The sequence below is a fragment of the Microplitis mediator genome, chromosome 6 (genome assembly GCF_029852145.1).
Source record: "Microplitis mediator isolate UGA2020A chromosome 6, iyMicMedi2.1, whole genome shotgun sequence".
Lineage (NCBI taxonomy): Eukaryota > Metazoa > Arthropoda > Insecta > Hymenoptera > Braconidae > Microplitis > Microplitis mediator.
This window is the reverse complement of record NC_079974.1, coordinates 22,166,878-22,185,535: the sequence shown is the minus strand read 5'-3', so window position 1 is coordinate 22,185,535 and position 18,658 is coordinate 22,166,878. Positions and strand designations below refer to the sequence as shown.

Genomic DNA, 18,658 nt, shown 5'->3' with positions numbered 1-18,658 from the left:
GCATTTTTAAAAAATTTTTTTTGTAATCGATTTAGTGAAAAAAAAATTCCAAAGTTACTAATTGTCTGGTAACTTCAGAATCATGAGAAAAAATCAGAAAAAAGTATCAGAAATTTTTTTTATCTACTGGTTATGTGGCATGCGAGCTTTCTCCAGTGCCGTCAGTCTCCAAGAATGTTTACGAATGTGCCAAGTAAAGAGGGTGGATAATATGTGAATGTTCTTAACTACATACTGTACATATATATATATATATATATATATATATATATGACTATATGTTCCCAGACATTTCCGAGGGCTCTCGTAAAGTCACTTCCTTACCACTTTACTGGCGCAGAGGCAGAGGGCATCTACACTACACTAATATATATGAGTCTATATGTATGTTATATATATGTATATATTTATAGTCGTAGTGTAGAATAGAATCATCTCTCGAGTTTTTTTTTGAGTAATATATTAAAGTATACTATTAAACATATACATATATATGATGTGTGTCGGTGTGCTCGTGTGCGTAAATAAAATTGTTAGCGTCGAGCAGACCGGCATTGAGCCAAATGTGATAATTTATTTTTTAAAATAATTAAATTATAAGGAAATAAAAATGTAAATTTAAAAATATATATATTCGCGGCACACACTTGTAACACACGTGATTTCCGGTAAGGAGCAATCTATGAATGTACGAGTAGATCACTCACCTGCACTTGATACAGATACGGCTGGAGTACGATGACGCGGGGGAGGAAGGGAGGAAGTGAGAGGAGTCGGAGTGTAGTAATAATTATTTAGTTGTAGCGGTAAGTTGAGGTGGAAGGGGGTACGGAGGAAAAGAGCCTTGGAGGACAATAAGAATAAGAGCAAGAAGTAGCAGACGGAAGAGAGAAGGCACGTGCGCGAGACTCTCACTGGGTCCGCGGGTGCGGATACTAGAGCGAAGAAAGTCGGCTGCGGTGCGGGAGGAAAAGACGAATGGGTGGAGAGAGAGATGATAAAGAGTGGAGGTAAAACGAGTCACAAAGCGTTATCACACACGTGCTTGCTGCTGGTTGATGACTGATGATTGATCAACGAACGTAATGTTAAATAAACGCACGCACTTTAGTACTGGAACTGGTGATGGAACTGGTGATGGAACTGGAACTTGTACTCGTATACTACGGGTAAAACCGGCAAGTCCGTTAAACGACAAAAGAGCGAATCGTGTGCTCTTGAGTATTACTGAGGATAATTCTTAGCGGGGCCCGGTCTCCGTGGCGAAGCCCAACGAAAGTGAAATGGCATTCGGAGGCTCTCTGGCATCGGTAGAGGACGCCAAGCGGCGGCGTCGGAGCGCTGTAGGAGGAGAATGAGGTGTAGGTATAGAAGAGGAGGTGGAGAAAACTCCTGGAGAGCGAGGGAGACAGAGTCTAGAGGAGACAGAGGAGGGACGAGAGATGGAGTGTCGGGCACAGCGGCGTATATCCAACACAGGCAACCAGGCCACGAATTTCGCCGACGCGAGCACCCGACGGCTCGCTTTACTTGCCTTTCAATAGACAGTTGTATGTGTGTTTAGGAACGGCGACAAAGGACCGAGGCTGGCTAGATGTTAACAGAGAAACGATCAGACTCACACACGCAAAACTCTCTAGTGGATACGAGTTGAGTCGAGTCGAGTCGAGTTGAGTTGAGGTCTACAGTGAGCAGGGGTGCGTGTTTTAGAGCCTTACTGAGACCAATATATATATATATATATATATATATATATATGTATATATATGGATGGTGAGTGTGAGAGTGAGAAGACTGACGGACGAGGCGCAGCCAATGAGGGAGAGGAACAGAGCGCGAGAGTGAGAAAGACAGATGTTGGGTAGAGGCGCGAGACGAGGAGAAGAGCGAGTGGAGGGAAAGCGGGAAAGGAGGGGAGAGGGAGGGGGAACGGATAGACTCGGCGTTAAAGGGGCGAGGGAGTCACGGGAAAGAGCAGGCCCGCGAGTTCGAAGGTATGCGGGCGACAGAGAGGATCGATCTATCGGAACGTGGATAATCTCGAGGAGGGGACCCCCGGTTGTTGTTTGGACCCGTCTGCGCGGCTCTTTGCTTCATCGTGCGGTTCAAACGTTTGCCCAACTTGCATTTTTATCCACATTACATTACATGTATATATTTTATTTTGCTTATACATCAGTTGCCAACTCTCGTTACCCAGGATACTTTTCAGTCCTCGCTTTTAATATATAATTTTTTTTTTTATTGTAATTTAGCTGGTAATGTGCGAATGCGTATAGTAGAGGCGAGGAGAAAATAAAATGAAGATGGAGAATAATGGAAGAGTAGAAGGAGAGACAGGGTAGAGAAGATGAGGATGGAGAGGAAGATGAAAAGAGGTGACGATAAAGCGGCGTGCATATGAAAGACGAGACGTTATATTCTACTCGGGCGCGGCCAAAAGCAATTTTACTGACGAGTACATGCACCCGATACTCGGTGCCAGCATTACTCTGAAGAGGACGTGAAATCACCGAGCAGGACCACGGGGAGCCTGATATGGAGTACGGGTATATTGGGGTGTAGGATCCAGGATAGATCGACGAAATGGAAGGCAAATATATGAGAAAGGAGGCGGAGGTTTTGAAGAAATATATACATATAATATGAGAAGAGGGAATTGGTTAGCTGTTAGCTGATGTGTAGATTTGCCAGCGAAACCGTGGAGGGCCATGCGGATCGCACACCACCGCGTAGATATTATTCGGATTCTGTGTGTGGCACACGAGCATACGGCAGCCTATGGATAGCAGACCAGATTCGCCATACGCGAGCAAGAGTTAGAGGCCAGAGCACCAGTGGAGGTGGAGGTGGATGTGGAGATGGAGATGGAGGTGATGCTGCTGCTGGAGGGGCAAAAAGAGGGAATTGAGATGAGAGAGGGCACAGGCTGTCGCGGTCCAGAGTTTGCGCAGACAAAGGGAATCTGCGGCTCCAGTCACCGGCTCTACGCACACGCACTCGTCTATACCCGCAGCACATATACGTACTTATGTACATCACGCACACACTCAAGGTGCTCGCAGAAAACCGCGTGGTACAGTCGAGAGTGTAAGTTGAGAAATTTAAAAACGAACGAACCCAAAAGATAAAATAATTAATGCGGATGGCTCAGTAACAACGTTTCCCATTTGTATCTATTTGTTTAAAACATTACACCTACGCCTTCCCCACACACGTAATTGCACTTCTGTGTACATTAAATTATATTTTGGGTAATTATATGTACGAATGTATCACTGCTCTATGAATATATATGAATGTATGCAGCATCTATGGAATCGATTGACGCGAATGTTGGCTCTCGCCAAATAATTCAAGTTTTTTTTTATAACGTTATTAGTTTACTGGATAGTCCGGTGCCCAGAGGTACAGTCAATGTAGGAAACATTAATTATTCCATCTCAGGATTCGCCATTGTTCGGTATATGTATATATGAGAATGAGTGAATGTGCGAGTGTGTCTGATGTATATTCAACGCGGCTTCCCCAGGGAGACGGCTAAAGGGGTTTTATACAAAATGGCTTGCATTATTTGGTAGCAGGAACACGATAGTTTGCGCTGGGTACTTAATTTTTTTAATCCGAGTTTTGAGAGGAATTTCGGCGAAACGAAACTGGGAAGTCTATGGAGAAATGGAAATACAAATGGATGTGGGAGAATATATATATAAGTTTTAACAGTTTCGCGGTGTAAAGTGGATACAGTAGAGTTCAAGGTCTGTAGAACGGGATCCTCGGAGATTCTGACTTGTTCAGATCCCCACTAACACCAAACCAGCTCTTGGTACGAAGGAAGTAGTGTAGTAGGAATCGAGGAAGATAAAGAAGAAGAAAGAGAATAAAACGTACGCGGTGGATCTGTACTACTGAGTAGTTCCTGGTCAGGTGTCCGAGTTTATACACGAACCTACTCGAGGAGCTAGTCCGTAACCAGGTCACAGAACGTCCTCATTTCTTTGTCATGCCGGATTTTTTTTAATGCAGAGATATTTTTTTATTTTATTTACCCTACATTTTGGAGTTAACCTGGACGGAAAAATATAAACTGGTACCTTTTGTTTAGTCTACGACAATATTTAGATACACAGAAAATAAAAAATTCTCGACTGAAGGTAAATATTCTTGATTCAAGAAAATTTTTTTGGAGACCTAAATTTTATCAGATAAAGTAGAAATCTTTTCCGACCAAGACGAATTTTTTTTAACCAAGACAAATTCTCTTGGCTCAAGAAAATCTTCAATTGGTTCCCGAAAACGTTTGTCTTCAAAAATATTTTCTTGACTCAAGATAACTTTTTTTTCTGTGTACAGAAGAGTAATTAATCTTGGCCCCGCTTTACTCAACTACATGCCATGGACAAAGTCTTGTTTGAAATTCTATGGTGTCATAGTGATGCTGGACTAGACCATGTTGGCCACCTTATTTATTTATCAACTTATTTACAAGAATAATTTTACAGAATACAAATTTATTAATAGTAAATGTAAATAAGCATAAATAATAATGACTCTAGGAAAATACCTTTCAGAGCCATTTAATAAAAGAAAGATGCATCATAACATATTCATTTCATATATAATTTAATAATTTTAACTATTTTTCTCTAATACCATTAGATGCCTGTAGCGTAATTTATTAAAAATACTCAAACTATCAGCTAATGTTATATTTTTAGGCAGCGAATTCCAAAATTTAATACCAGTTATTAGAAATGATTTCTGATAGTGATTACGAAAATTTAAATTAACACATGCAATTACTATGTAATGATCATAGTAAAATTTTAAATGGTTACAGTAATTTGTGACATGATTTTACTATGGCCATAATAATTTTTGCATGACGTTCTAGAAAATCGACTCCATTTTAAAAAATCCATGATACTGAACACTGTAAAAAAAATTGTTTGAATTTTCAAAGATTGTATATAACGCAATAAACACATACATTTGTGCTTGAAATTTAATTACTAATTTCATATAGAATTTAAAATCCACGTTTTTGAATTTTAAAATTAACACTTTGGATTTTAAAATACTTTTTTTTGAATTTTCATGTACCTGAAGATCGGAACGTTTTTCGCGGAATGAAATAAGAAAAAAGAAATGAAAAGTAAAAATCAACTAGATTTAGATTTCGGAAATGTTTCGCACGTAACCCGAAAATGACAAGCTAGCCCCAACTACCCCTAAATTCGCCTTTAGACACAGATTTCATGAATTATTTTCATTTTTGTTGCGTGAAAAACGTTCCGATCTTCAGGTACATGAATTTTCAAATAAGTATTATGAAATTTCAAATAGAATTTTCAATACTTGCTTTGAAAATTTTAAAATCAAGTGTAAAATTTTAAGTACGTTTATTAAAATTCATATTTTTTTTATTAATTTTGAATACCAGCTTGATTATTAAATTACGTATATTAAATTTGAAGCTTTTTTCATTGAAAATACAATTCAAATATCTAGTTATGAAAATTCAATTCCTTTTGTATTGTAATTTTCAAATTATTTTTAACAGTGAAGTTGGCTGACATCTAATAATTTTTGAATTCATAAAAAAAAATATTTGAAAATTTCACCTATAACTCTGTTAATTTTCTACATATGCATATTTTTAGTTTTTTTTTTTGCAATTGATTTGTTGAAGAGAAAATCCGAAAATTGTTAATTGTCTGCTATCTTTGAGATCATAAAAAATCCTCCATTTATGCAAAAAAAAAAAAGTAATTAAAAATGTTTTTTCATCTAAAAATCAATTCTATGTCTAGTATTTTTGCCTAGGTTACTCAAATAATATTTTTTCAAACTATTAGTATCTGGAAATTGCCCAAAATCATCAACCAAAAAGTGAGTGTGAATGTAGCAGACAAACAAATTTAAAATTATCAATAAATAGAGGAAATAATTTAAAAAATGAGATTTAAAAAAAATTCACATTTAAAAAATTTCAAAATTGATAAGTGCATTTTTTGTAAATCTCATTTTTTAAATTTCTTCCTCTATTTAATTATAATTTTAAATTTGTCTGATATCCGGTACACTTACACTCGTACGAAAAATATTAAGTTAGACAATTTGCTAATTAGAACATCGATGTTTATTTACGATACTGAAATTAGCCGACGTCTAATAATTTTTGGATTTTTTAAAAAACGATAAATTATGAAAAAAAGAATTTTAAAAAAAATTCCACTTTTAAATTTAGTCTTTTAAATTTTTTACATGTGCATATTTTTAGTTTTTTTTTCCATCAAATTTAATTGTTAAAAAAAAAAATCCAAAAATTTTTAAATGTCTGCTTACTTCAGGATCATGTTTATTTTAATTTCCGTAAGGTGGCGAACATGGACCGGCATCGCTATTACACCATAGAATTTCAAACAAGAATAATTTCTCCATGTAACCAGTAAAATTTGTTGGATTTTCTCGCCGTGGCGGAGTTTTCTTACATACGCAGAGGTAAAGGTAAAAGTACAAGTACTCGAAGTAAAGATATAAAAATAAGAAGCATGACAAGAACCAGGTCACGGATCCCTTATTTTTAAATCTTTATTTTGATTCCCATTCTTGGTGGATAGAAGCAAAGCTGAAACGGCGACACTTATTGTTGGTACAGATGTAGTGTCTCGGTGGTACGTAGCCGTGTAGAGTCTCCAGGTCTACAAGAGCTTAACATCCTCCAATATATATAAGTATATATATATACATATATATATATTGTACATTGTAAAGTGAATGCACCGAGCGACCGACCGACCGACCGAACGATACGGGTGAGGTATTTTTCAACCGTGCCACAGGCAACTTTGCCGTTTTTTTTATTTTATTTATTTCCTTCTGTTCCTTTCTTCTCGATTCCTTTTCATTTTATTTTTCTTTCTCGCTCCCGCAGACACACAAGACCAGCACTCTTACTCCGATTCTCCAATAGCCCACAGCAGACCAAGAGGGGAAGAAAAGACATCTCTGTGTTTCACCAACACAACCTCCTTTCATGTGGGGATTCTTCAAGGTCAGTCCTTGAAACACGTGATGCGCTCAGCTGGGATTGTTAACTACATTTTTAACAATATTTTATATATATATATATAAATATATACGTCATTAATTTGTTAAAACTTGGGCTTATTAAATTTATTTAAAGTTCCTTGACCTCTACCTCCACCTCGCACCCGGTTTAATTATTCGAATAAATTATTCGGCTAAGAAATTGCCGCCATAAAATTTAAAAATTCAAAAAATTCAATTATTATTTTTTTATCCAGATGTGGATTGCGTGCCGGTAAATTTAAATACCGAGAATGTTATTAAATAAATGACAATTATTTAGTAAATTTTAAAATACGAATGAAATTATTGCGCAACTTTTGTTGCACAATAAATAATTATTTTAAAAAAGTTGCAATTATTTTCTAAATATTAGTTGAATAAATAAAATGATTGTTAAAACATCAGAGTAATTGATAAATAACTCATAAATTTAATAATTGTCCGATGTCAATCGGTTGCGTAATTACATGAACGTATAAGTTAAGTACATTGGAGACGTTGGACGTTGTGCGTGCGCGCGACGTTACATTATTATTATCATTGTTGTTATTATTATTATTATATATGTATATATATACTTGGTCATTGGCATAAGTGAGACGGAGCAAGAGATCATTGACTCGATTTTCTTCGAAGGCGAATAAAATTTTAAATATTTTATTTATTAACCGCTTTCGCGAATTCATTTCGCGGGAAATTATTTAAGGTCCAAGGGCGGATGACACTAGATATATATATATATGATATAATAATTAATATGTTATCTCTATACAGAAAAATTTATCATCCTAAAGTTAGCAGACAATTAAAAATTTTCGGATTTTTTTTTCAACGAATCAATCACAAAAAAATCAAAAATTAAAAAAATGCACATGTAGAAAATTTTAAAAACTACAGGTGGTTTTTTCAAATTTTTTTTTTTTATAATTTACCGACTGAAAGAAAATCCAAAAATTATTAGACGTCGGCTAACTTTAGTATCATGAAAAATTTTATGATACCGAAGTCAGCTGAGGTTTAATATTTTTTGGATTTTCTTAAAAACGATAAATTTAAAAAAAAAAATATTTTGAAAAAATCTACTTGTAGTTTTTTAAATTTTCTACATGTGCATTTTTTTATTTTTTAAATTAAATATTTGAAAAAAGAGTCGGAATATTTGAAACTGTCTGTTAATTTTAACACAAAAGTAGACAATTTGAAATTTTTGATTCTTTTTCCCGGGTTAATTACAAAAAAAAAATTCTAAAAAATTGCACATACAGAAAATTAAAAAAACTACATGTGCAATTTTTTAAAATATTTTTTTTTTAAATTTATCTTTTAAAAAAAAATTCAAAAATTTTTAAACGTCAGCTTTTTCTTTAGAGCGGGAATTTTTGTTTTCCATTCATAGTTCAAAATATTTTTGGCGCAACAAAATTTTTTTTGTATATATGTATATATGTATATAGATTAAAAAACTAAAAATATGCACATGTAGAAAATTAAAAAAACTACATGTGCAATTTTTTAAAATTTATCTTTAAAAAAAAATTCAAAAATTTTTAAACGTCAGCTTTTTCTTTAGAGCGGGAATTTTTGTTTTCCATTCATAGTGCAAAATATTTTTGGCGCAACAAAATTTTTTTTTGTATATATGTATATAGATTAAAAAACTAAAAATATGCACATGTAGAAAATTAAAAAAACTACATGTGCAATTTTTTAAAATATTTTTTTTTAAAATTTATCTTTAAAAAAAAATTCAAAAATTTTTAAACGTCAGCTTTTTCTTTAGAGCGGGAATTTTCGTTTTCCATTCATAGTGAAAAATATTTCTTGCGCAAAAAAATTTTTTTTGTATATATATATATGTACATATATATGTATATAGATTAAAAAATTAAAAATATCGTTTAAAAGAAAGGGAAGTGATTTGAGAGCCCCTGTAAGCTCGCGCAGAGTAGCCTGATTGCCGAACAATGCGTCCTAACGAGATGGGGGTCGAAGACTGTCCTTTTATTGATTTCAACCAGGCGCGAGAGTCACGAGACGACTACGACGACTACCACGACGGCTCTCTCTCTCTCTAGTGCTATTAAAAAAAAAACCGGTAATTTTTTCAGCCGCCGAAGCGGTTGAAAAAGTTTTTGGCTTTTTATAAAAAAGGCGGTTAATTCAAATTAATTATGAATTACTTATGTCTAATTACTGTTAATTGTTAGTCTATGATTGGTACTGATAATAATGAAGTTTATAGAGACATACCAGTTCAAAATTTGCTGAATGATGATGAGTTGCGATGAAGCATGACTAACCTTTATTTACGATGCACGTTTTTAAAGGCTATGTAGACATGTAACGCGTTGGTAATTATAGTTACTGTGGTAGCCAGTAAAAAATATACATATATATGCAGATTGCCATGGAGGTAGTGATGTAAATTAAATGAAAACTTAACTGGTGGTTTTTAAAATGGTCTGAATCCTCAGCTCGGTTTTGTTCAGTAGGTGAAACAGTTGAAAAGCCGGGAAGTTATTTTTTATATATATATTTTCTTCACCTAACCGTGATAGTAGACCGTATTATTTACGATTAAAAAACTACTGAACAAAGTGGATCCGGTGGATAAAAAGGGATTGGTTGGATTGTGTTGGATGGAAAGAGAGAGACGCGACGCGATGTATGAACGCCTGGTGTTTGCGTCATGAATTTAAATCTGTGCCTGAGGTTGTCGACTGCTGGATATTACCGACAACTGGTAGGTTGGGGCTGTTATTGACCGGGTTGGGGTTTGTCGGGTTGGTAAGCTGGAGGACCGGCTGTCGGTAAAGAAGGCGGATGGAAATGGGAGACGAAGCGCGAAATTAGCAAGAAGACAAAATTTCGGGTAGAAGTCTATTACACTGATCCCGATACAATATTCAGATTCCGAAGATCTGGAGATCCATGACTCAGATTCCTGATGATGTAGAAAATTAATCACCCAGATACTGAGGACTTTTCTACACGGAGTAAAATTTTGGCTCGAAACCTATCAATTTTTATTATGCCGACCAAACTTGAAACAGGAAGGGAAGCATCCAAAAAATTATCATGCTCTTATAAAAAATTATCATGCCGCCTCACAATTATTATCATGTATGACAATTGGTCCCCAACAATTGATCCTTGCGACGATTGATCCGATGATAAAATATACTCACACACATATAAATGTGAAAAATTTGTGTGTGAGTATATTTTTTGTTACACGCACACAAAATTAGTGAAAAAAGGGCGTAATTTTTCACATTTATATGTGTGTGTATATTTTATCGGCGGATCAATCGTCTTTGGATCAACGGTCAGGTAACCTATGGAAGTAATTGTTATTAAATCTTATCAATAAATGTCTCGCAAGTAGTACGTATTATGATACAGCATAATAATTTTTTGTATGAGCATAATATATTTTTGGATGCTTCCCTTCCTGTTTCAAGTTTGGTCGGCATAATAAAAATTGTTAGGTTTCGAGCCAACATTTTTCTCCGTCTAGATTTCCTATAGATTTTCTATCGATTTTCTTAGGCGGTTACGTCCAGATTTTCTGTATACTTTCTACAGAAATTCCATAAAATCCTTAGAAAATCTACACAGAAAAAAAGAATTTCTTGAACCAAGAAAATTATAAGGAAGACCGAAGTTATTTTGGAGCAAGAAGAAATTTTCTTAGCTCAAGAAAATTTAACTTCGTTCAAGAAATTTCAACTTCATTCAAGAAATTTTTAGTCTTCCTTAAGATTTTCTTGGTTCAAGAAAATATGATACTGAAGTTAGCAGACGTCTAATAATTTTTGGATTTTTTTTTAGACGATAGAAGATAAAAAAAAAATTGCACCTGTAGTTTTTAAAATTTTCTACATGTGCATATTTTTATTTTATTTTTTTACAATTGATTGATTGAAATACGAAAATTCAAAAATTTTTAAATGTCTCCTAACTTCAGGATCATAAGAAAATTTACCCTTGACTCAAGATTTTTTTCTTTCTGTGTACAGAAATTTTCTAATCCAACATTTTCTTTTCAATTTAAGATTATCGGTCAGAAAGTCAATTTGTGTGATCGGGATCTGGGTGATTGATGATCTGTATCATCGAGAATCTGTATATTCTATATCAGGATCAGCAATACATCTGCGTCATCGGGATCTGTGTAACAGACATCCACCCAAAGCTCCCCGTAAGTTTTCTCTCACCTGAAGTTCCGCTTGAGACACGTCTATTTCCCCCTTATAGACGAATTCTATTATGAATTTCAGGTCGTTGAAACACACGTCCTGGGGCATTATTATCGTCGGATGCTTGCAGGGGTTTGATAGCAGGAGTTTTTTAAAGTATGAACTGCACGCTGATAGCACGACCTAAAAAATAATTATTTTTACTGTAATTGTTGTTCAGTTTCGCGGGTTACGTCATATATGATAAGATTGTTATCTTTGCACTTTTGCTGATGAGCAGAATTAATATATATATTAATATATGATCTTATAAGCCAGCGGCTTTATAACTTTGTGTTTTTTTCATGTTACACTTGCCTACCTTGTGCGCCTTTAACGATGCCTCGTTGCAGGCAAGTGTCACGTCCACGAAAGCCTCCGTTTGCAGAAGCTGGTGGAACACTGAGGTCATATTTGACTGGTAGTTGTTCCAGCGCAGGCAGTAATGCTGCCCGGCCATCCCTCCGCTGTTTAAACAAAAAAATTTTATTACTGCGTTGCAAAAATTTAAAGACCAAATTATTAGTCATTGTCATTAAAAAAAAATATTTTGAAAAATTGCACTTGTAGTTTTTTTAATTTTCTACATGTGCATTTTTTTAGATTTTTTTTTTTGTAATTAATTTGGAGTAAAAAAAAATCCGAAAATTGTTAACTGTCTGATGGCTTCAGGATCATACTTATTTTTATTTATCTACGAGATTGAACTGACCTATTTTGACATTTTTGCTGTCAATAAAATCCATTCAATGAATTGAGTAACAAATGTTATTTTTTTATCTTATCTCTAATAGTAAAAAATAAATATTTTTTTTTCCGCGAGGAAAAATAAATTTTTAAAAAATTTCAACACGGGTTCAAAAAATTGTAAAATTAGTACCTGTAGTGAACACCCCAGTAACGAGCAGCCTCCATTTAACCGCAGGCTTGTTTATTATCCACAAAATTACCCGATAAATCACATAATTAATTATTAAAAAATAAACAAAAGCGGTAACACGACGTAAAAAAACAGGACCTGGATCCTGAAGTCGGTAAGGAAGATTGCGGATTAAGGAAAAAATTTAGCAGCAGATTTCACGTCACTGTCGTTATTTTTGTTGGCTCATTAGCCTACGCCGTCTAGACACGCAGAGAAATCCCGATAAATTAAAGCGACTAGAGATAAAATTTATGAAGGCTTTTACTAAAAAGCGGAAAACTTGGACTCTGACGGGCGCGATTATTAAAGAGTTTGAAAGTACGGGCGTTGGTCTGAATCGCGATATTCACCTGTTCTCTGAACCGTATTTTATCTGTCTCTATCTATGCGAGTCTCTTTATACGGGCTATTTGCGTTATCTGTCCGTCGGCATACGGACTTTTATCAGCTGCTTAGACGACTCACGATAACGGATACTTATATTCTCTCTCTGTCTTTGCTCCTAAGCATCATTCCTTTACTTTTATCTCATATTTTTCTACATACTTACATACTCAACTTATATTTCTTCATTTTATTGCTACATTACATTACGGACCAGCAGACTCAGCTGACGATAGTCTCCGCTGGTCCCATTGGTTCCCTCCATCTCAACGTTCTCAATTCCCTTATTCATCAGTCCTCTCATTCCACTCCATCCTCGACTTCCTTGCATCAGTTTGCGTTACTGGGAGTGTACGTAAATTATTTTTTCATAAAATTTGTCCAAAAGTTACGCGAAATTCGGGTTTCCTGCCTCGTAATTGAACCCTGTCGGGAAACGGAAGAGTAATTTTTCATTCGGGTCCAGTTTTTCTTACAATTAAGGAGTAAAATTTATTAGATAACTCTTGTCATGTGTGAGTGTGTGAATCTGGTACAGAGACTGGATGCCTTGAGCTTGATCGCGGGTTGGTACATAGGCCAGGCAAGTAAGCAGACTCTTGTAATCTCGAGACTCGAGTCTGAAGAAGTAAAGATCCTATACAAACATGGCGAGATATTATGCTCTCTAGTATCCAGCATCCATTCGGTATCCGAGATCCAGCATCCAGTATCCAACATCCTCTTACTTTGCTCTTTATATTCTTTCTCAACACACCTGAGTGCCCATTACAGCTGGTATCCTACCTCTGCTGGCTAAATCCTCTCTATTCTCTCAATCCCCTGTCTCCTTTGTTTTCATTTCCATCTTCGCTGGCTCACTGTCTCTTATATCTGTCTCTATTTCCTCATGCCAAAGTCCAATGCATTCACTTGTCCCATTTCTCTTCACCTTTTTTTATCTTTACCTCCGATATAAACACTCATTTTTATTTACCCGAATTATTTATTGTACACAGAAAAAAATAATTTCTTGGCGCAAGAAATATTTTGTATTATTAATTGAAGACAAAAATTTTTCTTGGCTCAAGAATTTTTTTCTCGCCTGAAAAATTTTTTTCTTGTTACGAGAAAATTTTTTCTTATCCCAAGAAAAGTTTTGTTTTCACTTTTTAATACAAAAAATTTCTTGGGTCAAGTAAAAATTTTCTTAGAACAAGAAAAAATTTTTTGCGCCAAGAAATCCTTTTTTTCTGTGTAGAAATACTGATGCCTTTTTTTAAATTCTTCTAATTTTCCCGCGTAAAAAAGTTTTAAAATATTTAACTGCTCAACCCTTACGGTACTTCCGGTTGGTTTATTGACACAGTCTGACATAACGAGCGATTACCAGTTTAATTTAAAAAAAAAAATCGAAAGCTGTATTATCGAGTTGACAAAATAAATTATTTATCGAAATAAAATATATCATATATTTTAAACCATGAAATATAAATTTTAAATAAAATGCCAAAGGCTTTTCTATTTATATTTTTTTTTTGGTAAAAATAAAAAGGGCGAATAATAAAAAAAGGCTAAAAAAGTTCTGACGTCTTTCTGCCCTTTCAATTCGGTTTTCTTCAACCCTCCTTATATATTTTTTTTTTCTTATATATTCTTATATCTGCTGATGGATATAAGCCCACACTTGCCTTATTTTTTCTTTTTCTTTTTTTTTCCAATCCCCAATTTCTTCTCGCCCATTTTCGTTCTTTATCCCGTACAATTTTTCACCATCGTCATATATATAAATATATATAGAGATCTCAGAACAAAGCAACGAAATAAACGATAGGTAAAATACGTATGCTCAAATCGTCGTAATTTTCGTTAACTCGCAACATCGTCAGCTCTATCCGTATTTTCTATTGCAAAATTGAGGGTGACTATATATATATATAAGTATACATGTGCTCGTATTCGTGCACATATCCACACATATATATAGATATAAATATATATAAATGGTTATTCTCCCTTGTTGGTTGGTTTTTTCGCCCTCTCCTGTAAGTTTCCATTTATTCTACACGTCCCTTGCGTTTCTTCTTGCCATCGTGTGGCACAAACACATCAGAGAGATGAAGAGGAAGCTGGATAGGAGTAACGCAGAGCAGAGGAGAGCAGAGCAGAGAGAAGGGAATAAACGAAGACGGTATTTTCTCGTGGCCCCTTTTCTTCTTCATCTTCTCCGCCCAACTCTCTTTATTTCCCTTTTCCCTTTACCCTTCTCATCATAAACCCCCTGGCCCCTTTTATCTCCTCTTAGCAGCCATACTCGCTTACTTTTATACTTTCTTTCTTTATTATTTCTTTCAGTCTCTCGTTCTTTCTTTCTTTCCTTTGTCTCTCCCTGTTCAGCTCAGCCGTTGAGGATCCTGCCAACTTATATCTTTCGTTCTTACTCATCTCTCCCTCTCACAGCTTTTTTGTTCCTCGTGCTCGGTTTTTTTATCTTCTGTTTCCGTCTCTGTCTCCGTCACTCGTACTCGTTTCATTTTTTCTTTGTCGTTTAGCATCAGAGCTGCTGGTGCTACGAGGCCACGGGGCTCTTCTCTTCTTTTCTTCTCTTTTCTTCTCTTTACAGTTCCCATTTCCCAGTTCCCAGTTCTCAGTTGAGCTCGACTCCGCTCTTACACCCGTACCCTGGCTCGCCTAAAAGTATTTTCCTCAGCTTCCTCCTTCACCTCTTTCACTTCTCACCTCCTCGTCCACCCACTGTCCTTCTCTTCCTTGGCTTTTACGTTTTTCCACCGTTATCGACGTTCTTCGCTTCGTTTTACTTCACTCTTCTCGCTTCTCTCCTCAACATTTTATACCGAACTCTGTACCATCAACCTCCGAGCTCTTTCTTTTTCTATTTCTCAAGTAAGAAAAATAAAAAATAAAAATAATAAAAAAAACTCGAGGTAATAAAAGAAAAAACTGAGCTCGAGAATAAGAGAGACAAGTTTTATGTTGAAAAATCTTCCTCTCATTTTTTTTATTTTTCTCTGCCATCTTCGTCTTCATCTTCATCTTATCCCTCCCCCCCACCCGTCATCTTCTTCTTCTGATCGTCGATATATTTTTTTTAAATTTGTACACTTCTTCGTCATCTTTGCCGTCATGTTTTTAAATATAAAAATATATATATATGTACATATATATTAGAGAGGTGGATGCTATTCGCAAGTAAATTATTCATGTACTTTATGAACAGCATGAACGTCGCAGTCGGGAAAAATAAGAATAATTGGGTGACTGAGATATAAAAAGAGAAAGACTGACATTAAGTGGAATAACTGGTACTGAATTTTCATATGACGTCGGTGGGTTAAATGAAATTAATTATTTAATGATTTCTATAACCTTCATATTAATTAAAGATCAATATATTGATTTATCATTACCGAAAATTTCACTCATCTTGCTGTTGATGACAATAATTTTTTATAAACATCATTTTTATTTTTGTTATTTTTATGATTAAATGGACGGAGGATCCGTAAAAAAATAAAATTTTTTATTTTTATCTTGGCGAGTATCGACCAGGTTTTTTTTTTAACCCCAGCAACGAATAGAAGAAGGGAAAGGAGAAGATGTAAGAATAAAATAGACGTAAAATGTAACCCCTACATCCTGAGAGAAACGAGAAGGATGACGAGGATAAGGAAGAGGATGAAGGGAGAGCCCACGGGGATGGGAGAAGAATAAGAGAAATGGAAAAAGAAAAAGAGGGTTTTACTGCGAGGGGTTAGAAAGTCTTGGCGGAAACTATATACGAGCAACTCCCAGGAGTTGTCCTCTACGTCGTTGCCGTGTGCAAACTCTCGAGATGGATTTTTTTTATTTGTCGATCGTTACACGAATATACTTTTTGTATTATAATATTTAATATTTATATATAAGTCGATAAATTTATATATTTTTTAGCAGAAGACGGTTTAAAATTCATATATATTTTATTTATAATTTTATTTCTATTTAATAAAGGGCAGAAATTATCCTGACTGGGTCAGTTACAAGTCGGCGGTTCAAATTCTCCAATAATTTGAAAATAAAACCGATCAATTTTTTTTAAAATTATCATTTAATTTAAATACCAGCAGCAAAAAGTCACAATAAATTTTTTTTATTTCTTATCACCGCAATAATTCATTTGAATATTTAACCAGGGTAATTTGGCCTGTCGAAAAAAGTCATAGGCTTCAAAAATTATTTTTTTTTCTTTTAATCAGGAGTCGGCTCAAAATCCTCGGATACCAATTCGTTGATCCAAATTACCCGCTTATATTTTTTTTGTTCAAATTACGCAGAATTTTCCAATAATTTAAAAATAAAGCCGATAAATTTTTTTTTTTAAATATTCAATTTAAATACCAGGAGTAAAAAAATAAAAATTTTACCGCAATAAATATGTGCAATATTTTTTATCACATACAATTTCCAGTAAGTAATAAAATAACTGGGGTAATTTGGCCCGTCAGAAAATTTACTCCAAAATATATAATAATATTTAAACATTCAAAATTTTGAATCAGGAGTCGGCTTAGAATCAGATACCAATTCGTTAATCCAAATTATCCCTTTATATTTTTTTTTAAATAAATAAATTTAATTTTTTTTTTAGATAAATATCAGCAGTAAAAAAATAAATATTTTACCGCAATAAATATGTGCAATATTTTTCATCACTATAATTTCCAGTAATTAATAAAATAACCGGGGTAATTTGGCCCGTCAAGAAATTTACTCCAAAAAATATAATAATATTTAGACATTCAAATTTTTTTTTACTTGTTTTGAATCAGGAGTCGGCTTAGAATCAGATACCAATTCGTTGATCCAAATTATCCCTTTATATTTTTTTTTAAATAAATAAATTTCATTTTTTTTAAAATAAATATTTAATTTAAATATCAGCAGTAAAAAAATAAATATTTTACCGCAATAAATATGTGCAATATTTTTGATTACTATAATTTCCAATAATTAATAAAATAACCGGAGTAATTTGGCCCATCAAAAAATTTACTCCAAAAAATATAATAATATTTAGACATTCAAATTTTTTTTTACTTGTTTTGAATCAGGAGTCGGCTTAGAATCAGATACCAATTCGTTGATCCAAATTATCCCTTTATATTTTTTTTTAAATAAATAAATTTCATTTTTTTTTAAAATAAATATTTAATTTAAATATCAGCAGTAAAAAAATAAATATTTTACCGCAATAAATATGTGCAATATTTTTGATTACTATAATTTCCAGTAATTAATCAAATAACCGGGGTAATTTGGCCCGTCAAGAAATTTACTCCAAAAAATATAATAATATTTAGACATTCAAATTTTTTTTTACTTGTTTTGAATCAGGAGTCGGCTTAAAATCAGATACCAATCGTTGATCCAAATTATCCCTTTATATTTTTTTTTAAATAAATAAATTTCATTTTTTTTTTAAATAAATATTTAATTTAAATATCAGCAGTAAAAAAATAAATATTTTACCGCAATAAATATGTGCAATATTTTTGATTACTATAATTTCCAATAATTAATAAAATAACCGGAGTAATTTGGCCCATCAAAAAATTTACTCCAAAAAATATAATAATATTTAGACATTCAAATTTTTTTTTACTTGTTTTGAATCAGGAGTCGGCTTAAAATCAGATACCAATCGTTGATCCAAATTATCCCTTTATATATTTTTTTTAATAAATATTTAATTTAAATACCAGGAGTAAAAAAATAAAAATTTTACCGCAATAAATATGTGCAATATTTTTTATCATTATAATTTCTAGTAATTAGTAAAATAACCGGGGTAATTTGGCCCGTCAAAAAATTTCCTCCTTAAAAATTAATTTTTAGACATCCAAAATTTTTTTTCTTATTTTGAATCAGGAGTCGGCTTAGAATCAGATACCAATTCGTTGATCCAAATTACCCCTTTATATATTTTCCTTAAAAAAAATAATTAATTCCTTCGCGTATAAAAAAAAACTAAATAATA

At 33.7% G+C, this 18,658-nt stretch overlaps 1 protein-coding gene across 5 annotated transcripts in view; it reads right to left on the bottom strand.

The window, feature by feature from the left end:
• Window positions 1–18,658, bottom strand: part of LOC130670266 (protein bric-a-brac 2-like) — a 35,057-nt gene that overhangs the window by 10,726 nt on the left and 5,673 nt on the right. For 2 of the 5 annotated variants that reach the window (XM_057473587.1, XM_057473588.1), the window contains exons 2-3: window positions 11,659–11,803; window positions 11,316–11,480 (exon numbers count right to left, since the gene is read on the bottom strand). In XM_057473587.1, the coding sequence (XP_057329570.1) occupies window positions 11,316–11,480; window positions 11,659–11,803 (310 nt within the window). Of the gene's footprint in view, window positions 1–11,315; window positions 11,481–11,658; window positions 11,804–12,216; window positions 12,626–18,658 lie in introns of those variants that run through there. The other 3 variants (XM_057473586.1, XM_057473585.1, XM_057473589.1) reach the window with 3 other exon arrangements.